Genomic DNA, 21,229 nt, shown 5'->3' with positions numbered 1-21,229 from the left:
AAAACCAAGGGTCAGTAGCTTAATTGACTGTACCACCCAGGTGCTGTGAGACATCACTCTTTGTTAATTATAATTAAATAGAAGGGAATGTCTCATTTGTCTTTCCAAGTATTCTGTTCTCTTCTCCTCTTGGCCAGATAAAAATCAAATTCTCTCAGAGCTAATTTCTGAGCTCCATGTACCATCTTAGCTCTCTTCCTACCCCTTATCCCCTATACACATAGCATTTGGTGTTTACCCAACAAAAGCATTTCTGCCATTCCCTTTCATATTGGTGCCAGTTGACATTATAAATGTTTTTTTTTTAATAATTGTGCAGAAGTTTTAACTGTGATGTCCTAAGGATTTTATACACATAAAAGTGTTCATAGGGGATCCCTGGGTGACTCAGCAGTTTGGCGCCTGCCTATGGCCCAGGGAATGATCCTGGAGTCCTGGGATCGAGTCCTGCGTCAGGCTCCTTGCATGGAGCCTGCTTCTCCCTCTGCCTGTGTCTCTGCCTTTCTCTCTCTCTGTCATGAATAAATAAAATCTTTACAAAAAAAAAAAAAGTGTTCATAGTTCTAGTTCCTTTCCTAGTTAATTATATTTTAGGTCTCAAATTTCTTACTATGAGGCTTTTAGTAGACTGTACCCAAAATATGATAATCCAAAGAAACGAATACTAAGAAAGGATCTCCACATATCAAAAGTAGAAGGAATATTTTGTCAGTGTGTAATGTTCATATGCTTTTTCTATCACTGTGCATTACTCTTTCCCCAGTTAAGACTTCGGCATTACAAAGTTAGCCCATAAATAAAGGTTTCTAATGTAAATGTTTGTGTCCATAATACACAGGAACCAAATTGGTCTCATTCTTATTTACTGCAGGATACCCAAACCAGAAGTATTATTTCTGAGACCAGTAATAAAATTGACACTGAAATTGCTTCTTTGAAAACACTGATGGAGTCTAACAAGCTTGAGACAATTCGTTACCTTGCAGGTAAGGTAATTCGGTATCTTGTTAAAATTCGGTTAAGTTAATCTGAAGATCTAACTGGCTTTTTAAAATGATTTGGGCAGCCTTTTATCTAGCAAGTAGAGGGAATGGAAGCTTGATGCAGGAAGGTTTTTATAGGAAGGAGGGTGGGCAAGAAAGTTACTAGCAGAAGAAAAGGATTGTTCTAAACAAGGTCACTTTCCTATAAGGATAAAAACAGGGAGTGTTGTACAGATTACCCTCTGGGGGAAGGGAGAGGGCCATGTGGCAGACCCATTATCCCTATTGGGACAATGCCCGACTAATCAGTTAAGACTACATTTCTGGGAAAGTTTAAGCCTGAGTGACACCATTTTGGGCCTTTGGTTTAACATTCCCCCTCCCACACCTCCCTGATCAATCTCAGCTTACCTGAAAAATGTGATCAAAATTTAAGGCTTTAGTGCTACTCTCAGTTACCGCTATTTTGTTCTTTTCTCTGGTATTATCGGGGAGAAAGAATGTCCTCTGCCTTTCTGGCTGGACTAGGAAATTGACATGAGACAGATTAACAAGAGAAAACAAATATGAAATTTCAAAGATATTCAGGCAACATGAGGCTTATATGATATCCTGAGCTAAGGAAAGGAGGGTAGGGGGTCTGTGGATACAAAAGGAAGGACAGCCATTTGGAAAATAAAAGTTGCGGTTACGCAAATAAGTCTTAGGTAAAGAGGAATCTCAGTTAATAGCTCTGTCATGATATAGGCTTTCCTTTCTGTAAATGTAAACTTAGGCAGTTAATGGGGGATGTAATGAGCTTTTCCTCAATCTGCTGGGTTTTAATTTCTTTTAAATTTTTTTTTTTTTTTTTATTTATGATAGTCACAGAGAGAGAGTGAGCGAGAGAGAAAGAGAGGCAGAGACACAGGCAGAGGGAGAAGCAGGCTCCATGCACCGGGAGCCCGACGTGGGATTCGATCCCGGGTCTCCAGGATCGCGCCCTGGGCCAAAGGCAGGCGCTAAACCACTGCGCCACCCAGGGATCCCCTTTAATTGCTTTTAACTCAAAGAAATGTTCATGGGCTAAGTGGCCCATCTTAGGGCAGCCTGCCCTTGGCACTTCCCTGAAGTTTCACACATTTAAAGTTGAGTGTTGATAGATTTTTCCATCTTGTTGAACCAGTCTGTTAGTACTGGCAGTAGATCAGCTCAGTTAAACTCTTTAGGAGGTCATGATGCATGTGGGTATATTCTCAAAGTTAGGTCTATGATTTAATTAAATGAGTAATCAGATGTTTCGTTCTGATAGAAACAAAACAATGGTTAATGACTGGATCAATATTTTTTGAGTTCTGAGGGTAGCCAGTTGTCACTTGTTGGTGTCAAGCTGAAATCATCTTCAGCTAGAGTGGGAGCAAGCAGTGACAGTCTCACAGATTTTACTGGTTTATAATTAAATGTGTCTGATCTTTTGAGAGGCCCCTAAAACAGACATGAAGGTTGTCTAGATGTGAGGTAATGTGATTCTTCTGAAGGTTACATCAAGTTTTTATTTGGTTGGCAAGCCTTCAGGGAAAGGGGCAGTTTTAGGTCTCAAATGATTCCAAGGGAGAAAGGTAGGAGAAAAAATTAAAAAATGCTAGTTTAGAGAGTTGTAGCCAGGCACTGGAGGAAACTAGAGATAATTCAGATCTAGTCTAGTTTTTGATGAACAGTATTAAAATCTAATATACAAGTTGTTAGGTTTTTTCCAAAATGAATGGCAGAGAAATAAAAAAAAAAAAAAAAAAAAACCGGCAGAGCCAGGCAGTAGGTTCGAGAGTGTTTTAATGGGGACCGCACCCAGGCAAGGTTCTGTGACTCGGAGAGGTGGCCCAAGTTACAGAAGTCGCACCGGGGTTGGGGAGTGTGGGGGTGTTTAAGCCTTATTGGGTCCGGATCCGGGTGGGTCCCTTGCCAAATTAGGCAAGGGAACACCGTGTCCCTAGGTGATTGGCTGGGGGTGGGGATAGTACAGATGATGGGGGTGGTCCCTGGCTGGAAAGTCCTGGATGGAAAGTTTCGGTTTCTTGTCTAGGCTTCGATTTACTGGAGATGATGTGGTGGTCATTGCTGCTTTGGCGGGAAGATCAGCCATTTTGACCAATTTGAGATGTCCGCCATTTTGGGTGCCCCTCTCGCCAGCCCAACACAAGTGTGTTTTTCTTTCTATAATCTGTGTTTCTACCAAAGATAGCCAAGTTGACACTACTTGGTTTGCAAAATAAGTTTAGTTTCAAAAGAACTTGGTTTGATTAAGTTACATAAGTGCAGCAGGAATAGCAGTTGACCATATAGGCTCTTTAAACCTGCTATGCTGGAGCTATTCATAAGGAATTTCCAGGTTAACAAAGCTAGAGGCCAAGCCAACTACTTGCCATCAGACTTCACCTGAAGTACCTATATATTTGGGTGAATTCTTCTCAAGAAATCTTCATTACTTATCTGGTAAAGCTGCTGGGAACTCTGTAGGCAATGTTAGGCTAATATTTCCAAGGGGGCTTTATAGGCTTCAAAGAAGTCCTTAACACTGTCTGGTCCCATCTGAGTCTATGTAAATCTGTCTAAAAAGCCTTAATACTACTACCAATTTTCCCATTGTGTCCTGTTACAAGGAGAATATACTGTTATTTAAATTATGCAAACATACTTCCTTGAAAATAGAACACTCACTGGGTTTCTGAATGCTGGAGGGATAGGATAAAGAGAAAAAGAAAAATGTTTGATTGCTGTAAATCAGCCTAAGAATCTGGAAAAAAAAAAACATTTTAAAACAGTGTTTCAAAGTTATAAAAATAATTCTCCATTCAGTCTGATTTTTTAATTCTTGTTCTGCTTGAATCTGTTTTTTTAACTAGTTCAGAAATTCTTACCTGGTTCAGTTTTATGATCTTGAGTCTCACTGAAGACATTTGCATTAATTAGTATCAGAGTGAAATAGTAACATGATAAGACTTATACCAAATTCTCACAAAATCTTTTAAATTTTAGATTATGGTCCAAAAACTTCAGAATTTGATTTTTTGAAATATATCAAAATATATTTTAAAAGTTTGAACATTTGATTAAATAGGATCACAAATTATTATGAAATAGTATTTAATTATTTAACCAAAATGACAATAAAATATTTCAAAGGCAAATAAAAATGGTTCCATCATTGTGAGCAAAATGTAGCTTTTTATATTATGACTTAGCCAAAGAATCTGTCATCTGTGCTTTAAATGTAAAGAAAGGCTTTGTTTATAAATTCTTATTAGAGCAGACCAATGGTTTAAGAAAATTCTGTCCTTTTAACAAAGAGAAAACAAACTTATTTACTTATTTACATTCATCCACATCTTCGCCAGTACTGACCACACATAAAATTCTTGTCGAAAATTATTGTGCATGGAGCCTGCTTCTCCCTCTGCCTGTGTCTCTGCCTCTCTTTCTCTCTCTGTGTGACTATCATAAATAAATAAAAATTCAAAAAAAAAAAAAAAAGAAAATTATTGTTCCATGAACCTACAACTTCTTTACATTCAGATTTTGTCCTAAATTTTCCCTCTTTTAAATAATCACCCTCACTTTAGGACAAAATTATTTTATTTTCCCTCAGCAAAACTGTATTTTGTCAATCTGAAAAAAAAAACCAAAGTAGGTTAGTAAATGCTTTTTTTTTTTTTTTGGTCTTACTGAGGGCTATAGCCTGGGAGAGTCCTTCCACATTATAGATACAAAAGGTAGGGTGTCTATGTGTTTGTAAGGAATTCTGTATAACCTGTTACGGTCCTTAAAATTAAGGTTTATTGATTTCCATAAAGACCCTTAGGTCATCCTAATATGTTTCTATCATATCTGATTTGAAAATATTGCTTAACTAGTCTTCTGCTTCTACCTGTTTGATTTCTCCTTGAGGTCACTTGAGACCTCAGGTCAGAGATGGCCAACATTGGCTGCAGTTTTAGTGTACAATCTCTTACCCAAAATACCTATCTTACTCTTCCCTACATACAGAGTTGTTTCCCTTATTTCCATCTGTCTTAATTACATTTATTACTTTCCTTAAGTCTTAGAAATTTTAATTTCTAGTGAAAACTAAGTAGTAAGCAATTGTGAAGTGTTTTGTGAATATATTTCATAATTTCTAGAAACATAATTTCTTGTTTTGTAGTAAACCACAAAAGTTTCTCTGTAATAAGATAAAAGTAGAGAATTTCCAAATTAAGCACTAGACATAAGATAAATTCATTAAGTAATCTAGATACACTTAATTCATTATTTAATTTAGCAAAACAGTGAAGTTTCTGAAGTCTCAGGTTACCAAAGATTTTGGAAGCAATTAAAACTTTACATACAATGGGGATCCCTGGGTGGCTCCGCGGTTTAGCGCCTGCCTTTGGGGCAGGGCGTGATCCTGGAGTCCCGGGATTGAGTCCCACATCAGGCTCTCTGTAGGGAGCCTGCTTCTCCCTCTGCCTGTGTCTCTGCCTCTCTCTCTCTCTCTCATGAATAAATAAAATCTTTAAAAAAAAAAAACTTTATATACAAACCTTTTTTTATGTTATTTACTTTTTAACAATCATGTTTAGACTACCCACAAAACTTCATGAGGCAGTAAAGTCAACCACTGTGCTAAGTTTATTTTCTGATAAGTTTTGCAAAGGAGGTAACATGAGCTTATTTAACTCTTGCATAACAGACATGTCTTTAACCAACATCTTTAAATTAGCTTTAATACTAAATAATCAAATGAACTTGAAAAATATTTGGGTTAGTTTCTAGCTTTCTGAGTTTTAGAATACCCAGTCCTTACAAGCACTTGCCTTCAAACCAAATAAAATAGAGCTTTTAAAATTTTAGTATTACCGTCTAGTATATAGACAAATATACAGACAAGATGCAAATAAAACTCTTATACTTTTGTTTTTACTCATACTTGTTCAGATACTTCTAATATTTATATCTCAAAGAATAGCTCTTATGTCCTAGAGATGATGGGGGTAGAAAATTTACATCCCAAAGATATGGAGAGATTATCCAAGTTTTCTCTAAGGTGGAGATAGACCTATCTGCTTGTTATTGAAGGTGCCAGAATCTGGGCACCATAGCCATTTTAGAAATATGCATTTTTAATTTTCAGTCACAGGCAATTGTGGGCTGTATTTACATTTTGAAGACATGATAATTTCAAGGGACAGTGAAAGAATGCAAAACAAATTTTCTTAAGTGCAGGACAATTTTGTCCCAATATTCTGATCTTTTATAATATCTACAGACATTGTGAGAGGTATAGGTGGGCTTTGATTTTTTTCTAGAGTTGGATTTCTAGTTTTAGAGAGATTTGTAAGATAAAGACAGTTGTTACTAATTCCCACAGAATTGGATTATGGCCTGAATATCAAGGGCTTGGCCTTTTTTTGCTAACTAAATTTGCTTTATATCTGATTTTTTTTATTTATTTATTTTTTTAATTTTTTTTTTTTAATTTTTTTTTTATTTATTTATGATAGTCACAGAGGGAGACAGAGAGAGAGGCGCAGAGACACAGGCAGAGGGAGAAGCAGGCTCCATGCACCGGGAGCCCGACGTGGGATTCGATCCTGGGTCTCCAGGATCACGCCCTGGGCCAAAGGCAGGCGCCAAACCGCTGCGCCACCCAGGGATCCCTATTTATTTATTTTTAAAGATTTTATTTATTCGTGAGAGACAATAAGAGAAAGGCAGAGACACAGGCACGGGGAGGAGAAGCAGGTTTCATGAGGAGAGCCCGATGTGGGACTCAATCCTGGGACTCTAGGATCACGCCCTGGGCTGAAGGCAGGTGCTAAACCGCTGAGCCACCCAGGGATCCCCTATATCAGATTTTTAATTAAAACTGGGATCAAAAGTTGTATGCCTTTGTAAAATCTTTCTAAAGCACTATAACAGGGCAGCCCGGGTGGCTCAGCGGTTTAGTGCCACCTTCAGCCCAGGGCATGATCCTGGAGACCCAGGATCGGGATTGAGTCCCACATCAGGCTCCCTACATGGAGCCTGCTTCTCCCTCTGCCTGTGTGTCTGTCTCTCTCGCTCCTCTCTCTGTGTATTCTCATGTATAAATAAAATCTTGAAAGAAAGAAAGGAAAGGAAGGAAAAAAGAAAGGAAGAAAGAACTTTAACAAAATCCTTTTTTGGGGGGTGTACAGTTCAACCTTGGTTTTTCTGTTAGTCCCTGACTATTGGCCTTTTGCAAACCATTTGTAGGAAGGTCCAGGAGAAGTTTTGGTCATTGTTCTTCTCTGAAGCGGGGGCTGTGAATAGTCACTAATCTTTTTAATTCTTCTCTAAATTTGGTAGTCTTCTATAAGTAGGGGTAAAGGGGCTTTATAAAATATTTTCTGCTGTCCAGGGAACATGATTCCTGTTGTGGCAGATGGTTTAAGATCTGCTTGTAAAGGAATGTAAATGATTTAAGGGTTAAGATCTGCTTGTAAAGGAATTACATAGGAATGCCTGAAGCTAACAGACCCTGGATTAGAGCCCCTGGAAGATAGAAGCAGAGAGAGCCTGACTGCCAGTCTTGTGTCCTTTTGTTAACATTCATTGTCTGGTTTCAGCATTTATTAGCAACTTTTAACCTAGACATTAGGCTATTAGCAACTTTTAACCTAGACATTAGGCCAGAGTTCTCTGTGAATCCTATAGGGAAATGGAAGTTAAAACAAGCAGTTAAGAAGGGGCATTTAATGTTGGATGTGGATATTGATTTTTTGTCTGAAGTCTGATTTCTCTTCATCTTATCAGGAGAGTCCCTAAGGTGATAGCTATTATAGTAATACAATTGTGAGCTCTCTATAAAATAGATATTTTTAAAATATAATCAATTTAAAGGATCCATTGTCTAGGCATTGACAAATAAGATCTATCAGTAGTAACTCAAATCAAAGCCTTTTAAATGGCTTAACCAAAGCTACAAGAGGCATCCAGAGAAGAGTGTAGATAATGTAGCCCTCGTGATCCAAAAGTTTACTCCCAAAATTAATCTAAGGAAGCAAAGTCTTCATTGCATAGGTTGTAAGGATAATGCAATGAAAACAGTGTCTCTAATCGCCCACAAAAATGTGAGACTCCTCCTGTCACAAACCCACTAATCTGTGACACGAGCCAAGTGCCACTTAGGAATGGGACTTTCCAGCACTAACAAGCAACAAAGGTCCCTATGGCCTGGGACCTCTCATAAAAAAAAGTCTGCTGAGAGCTTGGCTGGAGAGAGAGACTCAGAGCCCATCTATTCTACTGGTCATCAAGGTGTACCCTGGTAAGTGCACCCTCTGGGTAGTAGAATAAAAAGAATATTCTCAGTGGTCATAAAGCTAAGCTCTTAGGACATAAAATAAGACAAAAGGAAAACAATCATCCAGTTTTTTCTTGTGGCTAAGCCTTGGGTCTCTTGGAGCTACCGTAATACCTGGGAGGTTATGGTGTGGATTGTGAGGATTGTGTGTTTTACAGTGTACTTACTGCCCAGAAATTTTCTTGAAGTTGACAAGTGACCTGTGTGAACCTAGCCTATTCGTGACCAACTTATCTTAACATGGCAGTCTTTGAGCTAGGTATGGCAAGTGCTTAACAGCTTTCAAGTGCCAAACTCATGCCCACCAATTTTGTGGGTTTGGCTTCCAAGATGTGTTCCTTAGCAAGAGTTTTTACTTCAGGTATGACAAATGACATAAGAGACACAGGAAAACAAAGGATGAAATAGATCGGTAACCAAGGAGTACTCTACTACCAAATTTACCAAGAATCACTAAGCACTAGTCAAAATCACGTTAAGTCAGAGACTCTAGAAGGAATCACCTTTTTAAGCCAAGCAACCTGTTCTTTGTTTGTTTTTTTTTTGTTTTGTTTTTTTTTTTTATTTATGATAGTCACACAGAGACAGAGAGAGCGAGGCAGAGACACAGGCAGAGGGATAAGCAGGCTCCATGCACCGGGAGCCCGACGTAGGACTCGATCCCGGGTCTCCAGGATCGCGCCCTGGGCCAAAGGCAGGCGCTAAACCACTGTGCCACCCAGGGATCCCTGTTCTTTGATCTTCTGTAACTGAGTTTCAATTTACCCAGAAGTGTTAACCTAGGCACAGCAAATGTTCACCACATCACAGACACAGCTTTGCTCAGCTAAAAGATAATCAAAAGCTATTCTATTATCAAGGACAAGTTTGGTTACAGAATCTAAAGATCTTTGTTGGGCTGCTATTTCTTTAGCAGTAGATTTTGTAATAATTTAAGAATTAAGAAGTTATTGATCATAGCCTCATTTACATTTATTCGTAAACCAGGAAATAGAGATCTGCCCAAAGGAAGTGAATCCTGAATTAGAAAAGCATCCTGGCATAAATCCTTTAAATTTAGTGGAGTCGAAACAATGAAATACCTTATTTTGCTTATGAAAAGTTAAAGGCACAGTTAGATTTTCTCCTGCCCTGAAGTAAAAGGTTGTCTCAATTCCAGAGGTTACCCCACATTAGCAGTGGCCTGAGAGATACAGGTGAGTGTGTATTTCTTCCCAGGCCAATACAGAGTAAAGGAAAAGAGGAAAAAGCTTTTATGTTTACTTGGAATGTGAAGTCTTGATATGTCATCCTGGGCAGAAGCATTCTACCTGGATGTCAGCTACTTCTCTTTACCGTCAATTTGATTTTGGGGTCTCCAGCATCTTCTAGTTTTGCAGCAGTGTCCGTGGCCAGGAGTACTTGGTAAGGAAGGTCTCTTCCACCAGGGCTCAAGGCTGTCTTCCCCTGGTGATGTCTGTAGAATACCTAGTCACCAGACTACAGATTGTGACTGACAGTTTCCTTTGAATTAGGATCTAGGAGGTCTTCTTGAATCTGTTGACAACAGGCTTGACATTAAGACATTAGAAACTTCCTATAGCTTGTCATACCAGCATGAGACAACAGTGAATCAATGGAAGGTTGTATACTAATAGAATTCCAAGAATTTGCAAGATTTTCATAAGCTCTTAAGATATGCACAATGAAGTGGGTTTAACCTAGAGCATTGATCACTACAGAAGAGACCATGGAAGGTGTATACTCCGATGAGAAATATTTTCTACATTTTTTTTCACTGTGAGGCATAAGCCTCGCAGCTGGAAAAGGCTCCAGAAAATGCATATAAGAGAACACTGATAACCCGTACAAAAATGATAGCTGAAGTCTGGCAGCAGGTATTGAAGGAGGTCTGAAGCCTCTGGGAACAATTTTTCCAGGATTATGGACCAAACAGGTCAGGCCTTGCTGGTAGTCTGTTTTTGTAGTTTTACACAAGTCTTCACACTGAAGTCTATTCATAATTTGAATCACCTTAAACGTACTATGGTGGGTGAAGGTATTAAAAAAAAAAAAAGAAAAACAGAAAATGGGGTTTGTCAGAGAGCCAGGAAGAACCAAGCTGCTGTCTTAGGTTTTCCGATAGTGTGACTCTTATTTACAGCCACTGCTTACAGATCGCATCTTAATTTTTCTGATTCGGGAGCACACTGTTGCCATGTTAAAAGGACCTTAGGATGACAAAAGTCTGGCAGTGAGGGGCCATTTTTGCAGAAGCAGAATAGGCTTCCTCCACATTTGCTTCATCTCACAAATGTAAAGGCAGCTTAGTATTATTTGACAAAGCTTTCCATGTAATTTGCATGTCAGATAAGCCTGACTGGTTTAACAAATCCTTTGGAATATATCAAAAAGTCTTCATTTAGAATTTGATTTGGAGAAATGTCAAAGTACCAGGAAAAGGGTTTTAAAGCACTTGCTGGACAGGATCACAAATCATTATGAAATTCAAATATGAAAGGTAAAGAAATTTAGTGTCTTATCAAAAGCAAATTAACAGTCTAAGAAAACTTTGTCCTTTTTAGAGGGAATACCAATTTCTAATTTTGTACTAGGTGACTTTTGATACTAAAACTTTAATTAAATTTAAGGTTCCTTATCCGCAAACTTTTTACAGTTTTTTTTGCCTACATTCTGATTTTGTCTGTTTTTTCCTCTTTAGAAAACCAGCCTCACTTTAGGACAAGATTACTCTTTCCCCTCAACAAAAGATAATCTCCATTTTTCATGTTTTTGTTTTTACGAAAACACATCCTACTTTCCTGGCATAGGGAAATGTTTCCCTTATTTTTGGTAACATTAATTACATATATTAATTGGAATTCTTAACCCTTAGAAACCTTAATTTCCAGTGAAAACTAAGTAAGCAATTGTAAATATACCAGTTTTAAATTTGAAAATTCATGAATACATTTCAAAATTTTTTGAATTATATACCTTTTAAAATTTTCTAATGTAGCTTTAATATCCAAATGTTTTTTTTAGTTTCCCTGTAGTAGTAAACCAAAAGTAGTCCTATGTAAAACCTATGTAAACCATAGTAAACCTATGTTTTAGTAATTAATGTTTTAGTATTTTGTCTTATTTAAAAATAATCTAGATATTTAATGGATTTAACTTATTAGCTAAATTTTAAGGTTTCAAATTACCAAAAAGATTTGGAGAAACTTAAAAAAAAGAAAGATTTGGAGAAACTTTTTAAAGTTTTACTCTACTTGTTCTTTAAAATTATATTTAAGTTATTTATGAAAACTTCATTAAAACTTTAGGCAAAGTCAGCCATTATCCTAAACTATTATTTTTATTCATAGATCATAGAAGAAATGTAAACTTATTTGGCTAGTAAACTCAGGAAGAATAAAAGTTTTATATATAATGCTGATAAGTCTAAAGACATAAACATGTCTTGTAAACCATCAGTCTTAAACTAGCTTTCATATCAAATATTTCTCCAAATCACATGAACTTGAAAAATATTTGGGCTAGTTTTTTTTTTTCTTTAAGTTTTATTTATTTGAGACAGAGCAAGAGAAAGAGCAGGAGCAGGGGGCAGAGGGAGAAGGAGACTCCCTGCTGAGCCAGGAGCCCAATGTGGGGCTCAGTACCAAGACCCTGAGGTCATGACCTGAGCCGAAGGCAGACACTTAACTGAGCCACCTAGGTGCCCCAGTTTTTATCTTTCTGAGAATTTCAGAATCCACAATTTTTATAAGTGCTTGCCCTGAAACCAACTAAATAGAGCTCTTTTATAAGTTACTTTTAGTAATACTATCCAGATGTAAGAAATAACATAATTACAATACACATGTAGACATAATTAAATACAGATGCAGAAATTAAAAGGGACGGTTAGGGGGAGGAGATGGTAAAAAAGATTGATGATCTTTGAATCGATATTGGAACCACAGTTCTGGTCCTATAAAGACTAGATGGGTAAAACAGGACAGCTATTTTTAATTCCTCAGAGAACTGGGCTGCCACCACAATGACAGCAAAGAACTGACAAACTCATCCATCCATCTGTGAGAATGTTTTCTTTCTCTCTGGACATATAGCCAAGGGGAGAAGGCCTAAAAATATTCCTATCAAGCTCTCAATATCAGCTTTCAGTTTAGTTAAGTTGTTGATTATTGAGTCATTAAATCCTGTTAGCTTTCAGCTCGGACAAACAGTATTTCTGGCAGCATTAAAGCACTTCATGGGCCCAAGAGGTGGGAGGCATCCTCAAGGAGGGTGTAAAATGATACCATCTTCACAAGGTGGAGAGTCACTCCCACATATGGTAAAAGGAAGAACCAACAACCTGCAAGTCCCAGGGCAGGAAGCCAAGCCATATTTAGAATGTAAAAATACAAAGCAAGAAGGAAACAGCTTTTCCCAGAAGAGAAAGGATCAGTAATCAATGAGTCTAGATTGAGAAAGGAAGTGGCAATATGAAATTGTATTTCCCTCTCAAAATGATGACAGAAGTCTGGCAGTGAGGGGCCATTTTTGCAGAAGCAGAATAGCCTTCTTCCACATTTGCTTCATCTCACAAATGTAAAGGCAGCTTAGTATTATTTGACAAAGCTTTCCATATAATTTGCATGTCAGATAAGCCTGATGTGTTTAACAAATCCTTTGGAATATATCAAAAAAAAAGGAGGTAATTTACAAAAACTCTTGAAGATCTTCCCTCAGTTTAAGAAATTCTTTCCTGTGGCCCTTAGTTTTTGGCCTTCTATCAAGGAGGGGGAAAGATACCTGAAGGGGATCCTCTGTAACCTCGGGTGGTCTTAACTTTTAAAGGTAACTCCCCTAACACTGTCTTTAGAGTGGAAAGGCAATTTAGCCTTCCACTAACTAAACAGAGGATCACTGGGATGAATACTCAAAGGATAGGAACAGCAGGAGTTAAGGCATGTTTTTTAATTAGTCTTGTTTTAGATTCCTTTTCTCTTTTTCATTAGCTTTTTGTTGTAAATCTTAATGAAACTTAATGAATTTGGGAACCTTTTGGAGGCTTCTGCTTGCCAATTAAAACATGTATCCGGTTCTGTCTAATTCGGGAACCCTTGCTTTCAGGTATACTTCTTAAATGAATGTTGTCTAATTGGAATGTTCCCCATAATCGCCATTGTGATCCCACATTGATTTCAGCAAAATTTTGCCATCTTGCGAGTTATTGGCAACTTCTAGGACTATAGTTTTTAGACATAAAATAAGCAAGTGTGCCAGAAGGTGGCATGCTCAACTCTGTGAACATAAAGAATCTCACTGCATTAGCTAGGCCTTTGGATTTCTCAGAGCCAAACTAATACCTAAGAGGGACTTGCCTCTGCATTGGGGGTTGTACGTGTTTACCAGTGTGCCTCGTTAAATAGAAGTTTTCTTGAAGTTGGCAATGACCTATCAACTTACCCCATTCCATCTCATCCAAACACAGCAATCTTTGGGCTAGGTGTCAAGCACGCTGATAGCTCCTGTCAACCTCAGCCACCAATTTTGGCACCTTTTCAGTCTCCAAGATCCCCACTAGGTAGTAGCCTTTATTTACACAAAACAAGACAAACACTCACCTCAACACACCAGCAATAACCAAAATATATCACTGTAGACTATTCAACAGAAAGCCATGCATACTACCAGCAGTTCCCAAACTGGACTCAAGCAGACTTCACTCAGGGACTATGGACTAGAAATGAGGAAAGAACTAAACCAGTAAGCCCCAGTAACTGGGGCATGTAAACAGGAAATGGGGGAAGGATTCCAATGTCGAACTGTAGACGGAACCAAAGGCTAAGGACTGGGACTCCATTAGAGCCTCCTTTGTTAGACTGACTCATTAACCCTGGGCTGGAAAGCCAGTCAGATGGATAGCTTGAACACAAAAAGCAGAGCTGAAACTGAGGGAGACTTACCAGAGGCCCTCAAATGGGAAGACAGACCTTGAACTCTCAGCCTTTATAGGGTGCCACACCTGTGTTGCTCATTGTCCCCAGATGCCAAGAGACTTCAGATCTCATTGCCGCCACCAAATCTTTCTTTTTAAAAAACAAAACTGAGTAAACCAAAATGGAAGGTGAAAAGGAGGATGGGGCAAGTAAGTTATTAGCAAAAGAAAAGGATTGTTCCAGGCAAAGTCACTTTCCCTTAGTGGAAGAGCAGGGAGTCTTATGCAGATTACTTCATCTTCTTTTGGGGGATAGAGAGGACCCATGTGGCCGACTCTATGTCTAGGTATGACCACGTTAAGGTTTAAAGTACAATCAGATTAGGTATTAGGCCCCAGTTTGGGGACTCAGCCTAAGTGACACCTTTGGGGCCTGTGATTTTCCTTTTCAACACAGTGTTTGTCAGAGAAAGTAATTGCTGTCGTTTATATTCAGATCTTTTGGCTCCTATCTCCCAGGGTAACCATGGAGCACAAAAGAAAAAAAAAAGAGCTAGGACATGTTTCCATTATCACAGCGCTGGAAGAATGGAGTTTTATAGGCAGTGTAGGATAGAAGTTTAACGGGAAACTGCAACCTACTCATAGGAAAAGCGTATGGATATCAAATATAGAAAAACAAGTACAGGGGCGTCTGGATGGCTCAGTGGTTGAGCATCTGCCTTGGGCTACAGTTGTGATCTTAGGGTCCGGTCCGCATCGCATCGGGCTCACTGCTCAGCAGGGAGTCTGTTTCTCCCTCTCCCTCTGCTCCTTCTCTCTCTCAAATAAAATCTTAAAAAAAAAAAAGTGCAGAATGATGCAAAGATAGATTGGTTGTTCCACAATGGAAAAAAAAAATGAAAATTTTACTTTTATTCCTATGTTCTTCCTATTTGAGTAGACTTTAAGTAAAGGCAAAAGTGATAGCAAGCATAGGGGGAAAACCACCTTCTACCTTGAATCCAGCTGAGCACAAATATTAGACACCCAAAAATTAGATTGTCACATACTGAGCTCAAGTGCCATGTAACCTGACCCAGTTACAGGGCCCAAAGGAGTGAGAAGAATGTCCTACTTTCATAGTAACTTTTCCTTTGTATAAAAAAATGTGTTTTACTATTAGAGTATAGTCTTTCTAGGCTTTTTCTTCTGTATATAAATATTGCAGATTATTAAAAATAATTAACTAGATTGTATTGTACAGGCTACAACTTTTTCCAGATTTAACCTAATGTTTTATCTTTGCATATCAATTCATATGTATTTTTTTGCTAGAAAGTAGAGTATTCCACTGTATGAAAATGCCATAATTTATTTTTCCAGACCTCTATTAACAAACATTGTGCTGCCCAATTTCTCATTAGAAACAGTGTTGTAGGGATGCCTGGGTGGCTTAGTGGTTTAGCCCCTGCCTTTGGCCCAGGGCGTTATCCTGGATTCCTGGAATCAAGCCCCGCATTAGGCTCCCTGCATGGAGCCTGCTTTTCTCTCTCTCTCATGAATAAATAAATAAAATCTTTTAAAAATAAATAAATAAATAGTGTTGTACCCAAAACACAAAGATCTTTGTGCCCTAATGCTAAGTAGTACTATATCATTGTTTATGAACATCTGAAATCGGGAATCCAAGAGATACACACATTTAAAATTGTTTATATTACTGAATTGTCATCCAAAATAAAACTGCTGATCTATACACCATAACTAGTTCTCTGGGCAGCCTCTAATTCTGTTGAGGTGACAACAGGAAGAATGAAGGTGGAGCCCCCAGCCTCAGCTGGTACGTACCTCCCTTCCTCTCTTCAACTTGAATCTTCTAAAATATTTTTGATTAAAGATTTTATTTATTTATTCATGAGAGAGAGAGGCAGAGACTCAGGCAGAGGGAGAAGCAGGCTCCCTGTGGGGAACTCAACGTGGAACTTGAGGGATCAAGCCCTGAGCAGAAGACAGACGCTTAACCACTGAGCCACCCAGGCGTCCCTAAAATATTTTCTTTTTAAAATACTGAACTTCTGTTGAAGATTCATTTGAAAAAGAATTCTAAGGCTAAAGTAAGTTTTGAGGGATCCCTGGGTGGCGCAGTGGTTTGGCGCCTGTCTTTGGCCCAGGGTGCGATCTTGGAGACCCGGGATCGAATCCCATGTCAGGCTCCCGGTGCATGGAGCCTGCTTCTCCCTCTGCCTGTGTCTCTGCCTGTGTCTCTGCCTCTCTCTCTCTCTCTCTCTGTGACTGTCATAAATAAATAAAAAAAAAAAAAAAAAAGATAAATTTAAAGTAAGTTTTGAAAACCACTATTCTAGCAAAGTCTGTGGAACCAGAAATCTTCAGTTCACTGCTGACACTCAGGGGAAATTACAAAATAGCCCAGTTTGCAGTGTTCATTCTCACTTTCAAAATATATCTCAGAGCAACTGAGGTTAGGAGGAGCTTCAGATTCCACTCAGCTTCCTCTAGAATGTTTATGTAGATCAGTATCTGGGATCCCTGGGTGGCGCAGCCGTTTGGCGCCTGCCTTTGGCCCAGGGTGCGATCCTGGAGACCCGGGATCGAATCCTACATCGGGCTCCCAGTGCATGGAGCCTGCTTCTCCCTCTGCCTATGTCTCTGCCTCTCTCTCTCTCTCTCTCTCTCTCTGTGACTATCATAAATAAATAAAAATTAAAAAAAAAAATTAGATCAGTATCTCAGTTAAAGTCCCTTTTGGGGCAGCCCCGGTGGCTGGCTCAGCGGTTTAGTGCCGCCTTCAGCCCAAGGCCTGATCCTGGAGTCCCAGGATCGATTCCCACGTCAGGCTCCCTGCATGGAGCCTGCTTCTGCCTCTGCCTGTGTCTCTGCCTCTCTCTCTCTCTCTCTCTCAAATAAATAAATAAATAATCTTTAAAAACAAAAAATAAAGTCCCTTTTGCTCTCAGTTTGAAGGTGGCAGTGGTCTCCAGAAAGCTTTCTTTCAGTAGTTGGTGAACTAGGCAGACTTGAAAAGATTTAGTGGCTGTGACAAAAGATATTAACAAGTCATTGTTTACAAAAATACTTTTTCTGAGTACCTTCCTTTACTTTTTTCACTGAGGATTTGGAACCAGCCATTCTAAAGCATTTTCTTTCTTCTACTTTATCCTTCAAATACATGTTATTGCCACTTTTACTGTTAAGCCTTTTAGGAAATTAAAATCCCATAATCTCAGTGAAAGGTAACATAAGTGGATCCATTGGGTGTAGGATACCTGTGATGTCAATAAAACGGTAATACTTCACTTTTTCACATAACTGAATTCAATCAAGAAGTAGAGAAAATGAAAAAAAGATACTAATAAACCCGTAGCATTCAAGATCTTGGATTTTTCCCTTAGAGAAGAAACCCTTATAAAAGGGTTTAGATTTACAATTTAGAAATTGTAAGCAGTTGGGTTATTTGGTTTTCTAGCATGTATCAGTCAGGACTCTTACTTTCAATGATCATACATCCAACTTGAAGTAGCTAAGGTATAAAAAAATTAGTTTGCATATTGAATTAAGGAAGGGTAGAGGTATAGCTTGACCTCAGGTATAATTGGAATCCCAATTTACTATGTATATTGTCTCTGAATATCTGCCTCATTCTCTTACGCCAGCTTTCTCCCTACATTGGAAACATGGCTACTAGTAGCTTCCAGACTCCTATCATTACAATTTCACCAAGAAAAATTACCGCTTACCTTTTTTCCAATTCAGAACATCCCAGGGAAGGCCCATTTTGAGTCCGACACCAACCACCCTTTGACCCAGATCATTGTTGCCAAGGAGATAAGAGCTGTAAGATAATGGCAGGTCCCCTTGATCTCTATAGTCAATGTGGCACATTCTGTTCTAAACAAAGTAATAAGCTAACATTACAGAGTACTTAAGGGGTACCAGGTACCTGCTCACCTGAGCATCCTATTGTAGGGATTGTCCTCAACAGGTCATAGACGATAAACAGCAAATGTGAAAGCAGTTTGAATAGCAAAATAACACCAAGACATAGTAACAGTGAACAACAGAAATGAGAAACTTACCGCTTCTCTGCCTTTTGGCTAAGATCAAGTGCAGAAATGAGACACTTAATCATTGTGTTGTAAATTCTATAAAGGAATGAAATGCATCCTTCCTCACAAGAAATAAGTGTTCATTTAGTGATCTAAGACTCACTTCATCAGCTGTTTGGGTTAACAAGAATCACCTACACAGCCCTCTGTGGCTCAAGAAATGACAAATCAGATTAAAGCCTTCAGATGGTGAGGAATAAATAAGATTAACAAGATGGTTTTTAAACAATAACTGGACTCAAGTACATATGTCGAGTCCTTCTACCACTTGCCAGCAATTTATAACTTTGGGCTTGTTGCCTTATCTATACAGTGGGATAATATCACCAATCTTACGTGGTTTTAATTGTGGTTAAATAAGGTAATGTATAGTTGCTCAGGACACTGCCCTGGAACATGGTTAATATTATCAGGATCAAATGGATGAATGTATGATTGACAAAAAACTTGTGTTATTTTTCCTCAAATGTCCAACCTCCCTGTCTGTGTCTTAGACCTAATCCCACTTGTTAAAATTAAGTGAAAAAAAATTAAGGAAATGACCTTGCCATTAACCAGATTTCAATTAGTTATTAGGATCAAATGGGATAATGTGTAACTAGATTTATGTATTTGAATTAGAGTAGGCTGTTTCTTGCATCTTTCGTCATAAAGGTTTGCCATTCATCTCTGAGTCTCTAGTTTAAAAGTTGAGGCTATTTAAACTAGAAACTAAAGAGTCCCTAAAAGCCTCACCCAGATTCAGCTTCTTAAAAAGAGAACAAAAAAGTTTTTTATCCAGAATCTAACAGAGTAGGTGGCATATTAACTACATTAAAAGCCTGGTACTTGTTCTGCCTTTTCTTCTATTATTTTTTAGAGGATTTTGATTAAAATTTCATTTATAAATTTTTTATAATCATGAAAATTTTAAATGTGCTGAAAAGGCAATTAAAGCTTTCTTCTCATGGATGATATGCATGTCTGTTTTACTAGCTTAACTACATTTTTTAATACAAATAAGGTTTTTCCACTTATCAGATCTAGAATTGATTTCATAATTAGTCATTGCTAATGTTAATGACTTTAAGCATTGTTTATGGATTCTAACTTAACTTGTAAATGGTCATCCTTATTCTGGTTTAAGATACAGGAAGCTTTTAAGAATTGGTATTAATCCTGTTCTAAAGGATATACTTCATCCTTAGCGTAATTTCCTGGGGATAAAACATCTAAGGTAGAGAATTGGTTGGATTTCCTTTGTTTTTTTGCTCGTTTAATTTGAAGATGACAATATTGTGTTTGTCTCCGCAAAATAATCTCAAATGTGTTGCTCATAATATGGCTTCTTTTCACAGCCTCCGTGTTTACTTGCCTGGCAATCGCACTGGGATTTTACAGAATATGGAAGTAGAGAAACTGCAATGCTCCTATTACTGCTGCTGTGGGCTTCTTAGAACACTACTCCAGGATACACTCTGACCGTGAATGTTGCAGCAAATACTTAATACAAGATTATTCAAAGTACATATGGACTAAAAATAAATATTTTAGAATGGGAAGAGGTGTTTTAGGTTTGTATTTGTGTGTCTTTATTATGTTGAAAAGCTGTCTTTCAAAACCTGATTTGAGGGGAAAAAAAAGCCTTTTATCTTTATCCTTTTAATAGTTCATAGAAACTGACCCAGTTTTCTTGTGTTTGCTTGAACAAATGTATGTCATATAGAATTTCTTTGATGTCTGCTGCAAATTTAAAAACTGTTCCCAAGCCTACATGTTATTGTATTCAGCTTTCCTGGTAACTACTGCACAATTACCTTTTCATAGAAATAAAATCTTGTTATAACAAAATTATTTGGATTTTAAAGGCAACGTACCATATATAGAGATTGGGTTTTTTGGCAGTGACTTAAAACAATAAACTTTAATGTGTGCCCTAGTGCAACTGTATGACACTCGGTATGAAATCTTCGAGTTGCTATGTCTTGAGCTCTGCATATTACATATACTTATTTTTTTGATTGACAAAAGCCAGTTTATCCCTGCTTTTTAGAAACCCATCTTATATTACATAAAGTGAAGAGATGTTTTATTTTTTTATGATTCACTTAAATTCAGTAAATTGTATTTGGTGACAAACTAGACTAGTTATATAAGGACTAGTCAGGAGTCGGTATAAACTTCGTGTTTGAAAAACAAATCAAATTTTATAATTCCCATTTTGTCAATCTGTAAGAATTTAGATGCATGTATATTTAAAAGTATGCAGTTTTTCTTAATTAAAAGAAAAAAATGAGGCAATGGAAAAAGCAGTGTTCACCAACACTGAACTTAGTGATTGTCATTTTGTTGAATAATAATAGCCAGTGAGTATACAAGAGGGAATATGCTAAATAATAAATATCAACGCACTGTTTTTCTGTTTGTTTTTCCACAGCAGTCCCCTTAAGTGGGTGGTATTATCCCCTATTTGACAGCTGAAAAAACAAGCTACAAGAAGTTAATGTCACACAGTTGTAACTTCACACAACTGAAGTTGCCAGGGCTATACAGCAGATAAGACACGCTCTTTTATTTTTATTTTTTTTTCTTTTATTTATTTGACAGAGCAAGCACAAGCAGAGGGTGTAGCAGGCAGGAGAGGGAGAAGCAGGCTCCCCGCCAAACGGGGAACCCGAGACAAAGCCCAATCCCAGAACTCCGGGATCGTGACCTGAGCCAGAGGCAGACATCTAACCAACTGAGCCAGCCAGGCACCCCAAGCCACACAGTCTTTAAATGCCGTGCTCTTTCTTACTCATTATTCTAGTCATCTACAAGTTGAGGCCTCTACCTCGAGTGATATATGCCACATTATGTTAAGGAAACAAAAAGAGAAGTGAAAAAGATGTTAAAGAGATACAAGTAGAAA

At 38.0% G+C, this 21,229-nt stretch overlaps 1 protein-coding gene across 1 annotated transcript in view; it reads left to right on the top strand.

The window, feature by feature from the left end:
• The window catches only part of CCDC90B (coiled-coil domain containing 90B), a 52,811-nt gene extending 32,554 nt beyond the window's left edge, over positions 1-20,257 (top strand). The window contains exons 8-9 of the mRNA XM_055320425.1: positions 872-986; positions 19,677-20,257. Coding sequence (XP_055176400.1) covers positions 872-986; positions 19,677-19,732 — 171 coding nt within the window. The 3' untranslated portion in view covers positions 19,733-20,257. The remainder of the gene's footprint in view (positions 1-871; positions 987-19,676) is intronic.
• Positions 20,258-21,229: the final 972 nt, after the last annotated feature.

This window comes from Nyctereutes procyonoides, unplaced genomic scaffold (assembly GCF_905146905.1).
Source record: "Nyctereutes procyonoides isolate TBG_1078 unplaced genomic scaffold, NYPRO_anot_genome, whole genome shotgun sequence".
Taxonomy (NCBI): domain Eukaryota; kingdom Metazoa; phylum Chordata; class Mammalia; order Carnivora; family Canidae; genus Nyctereutes; species Nyctereutes procyonoides.
Note: the sequence above shows the minus strand (reverse complement) of the source record. Positions and strands in the feature narration are given on the sequence as shown.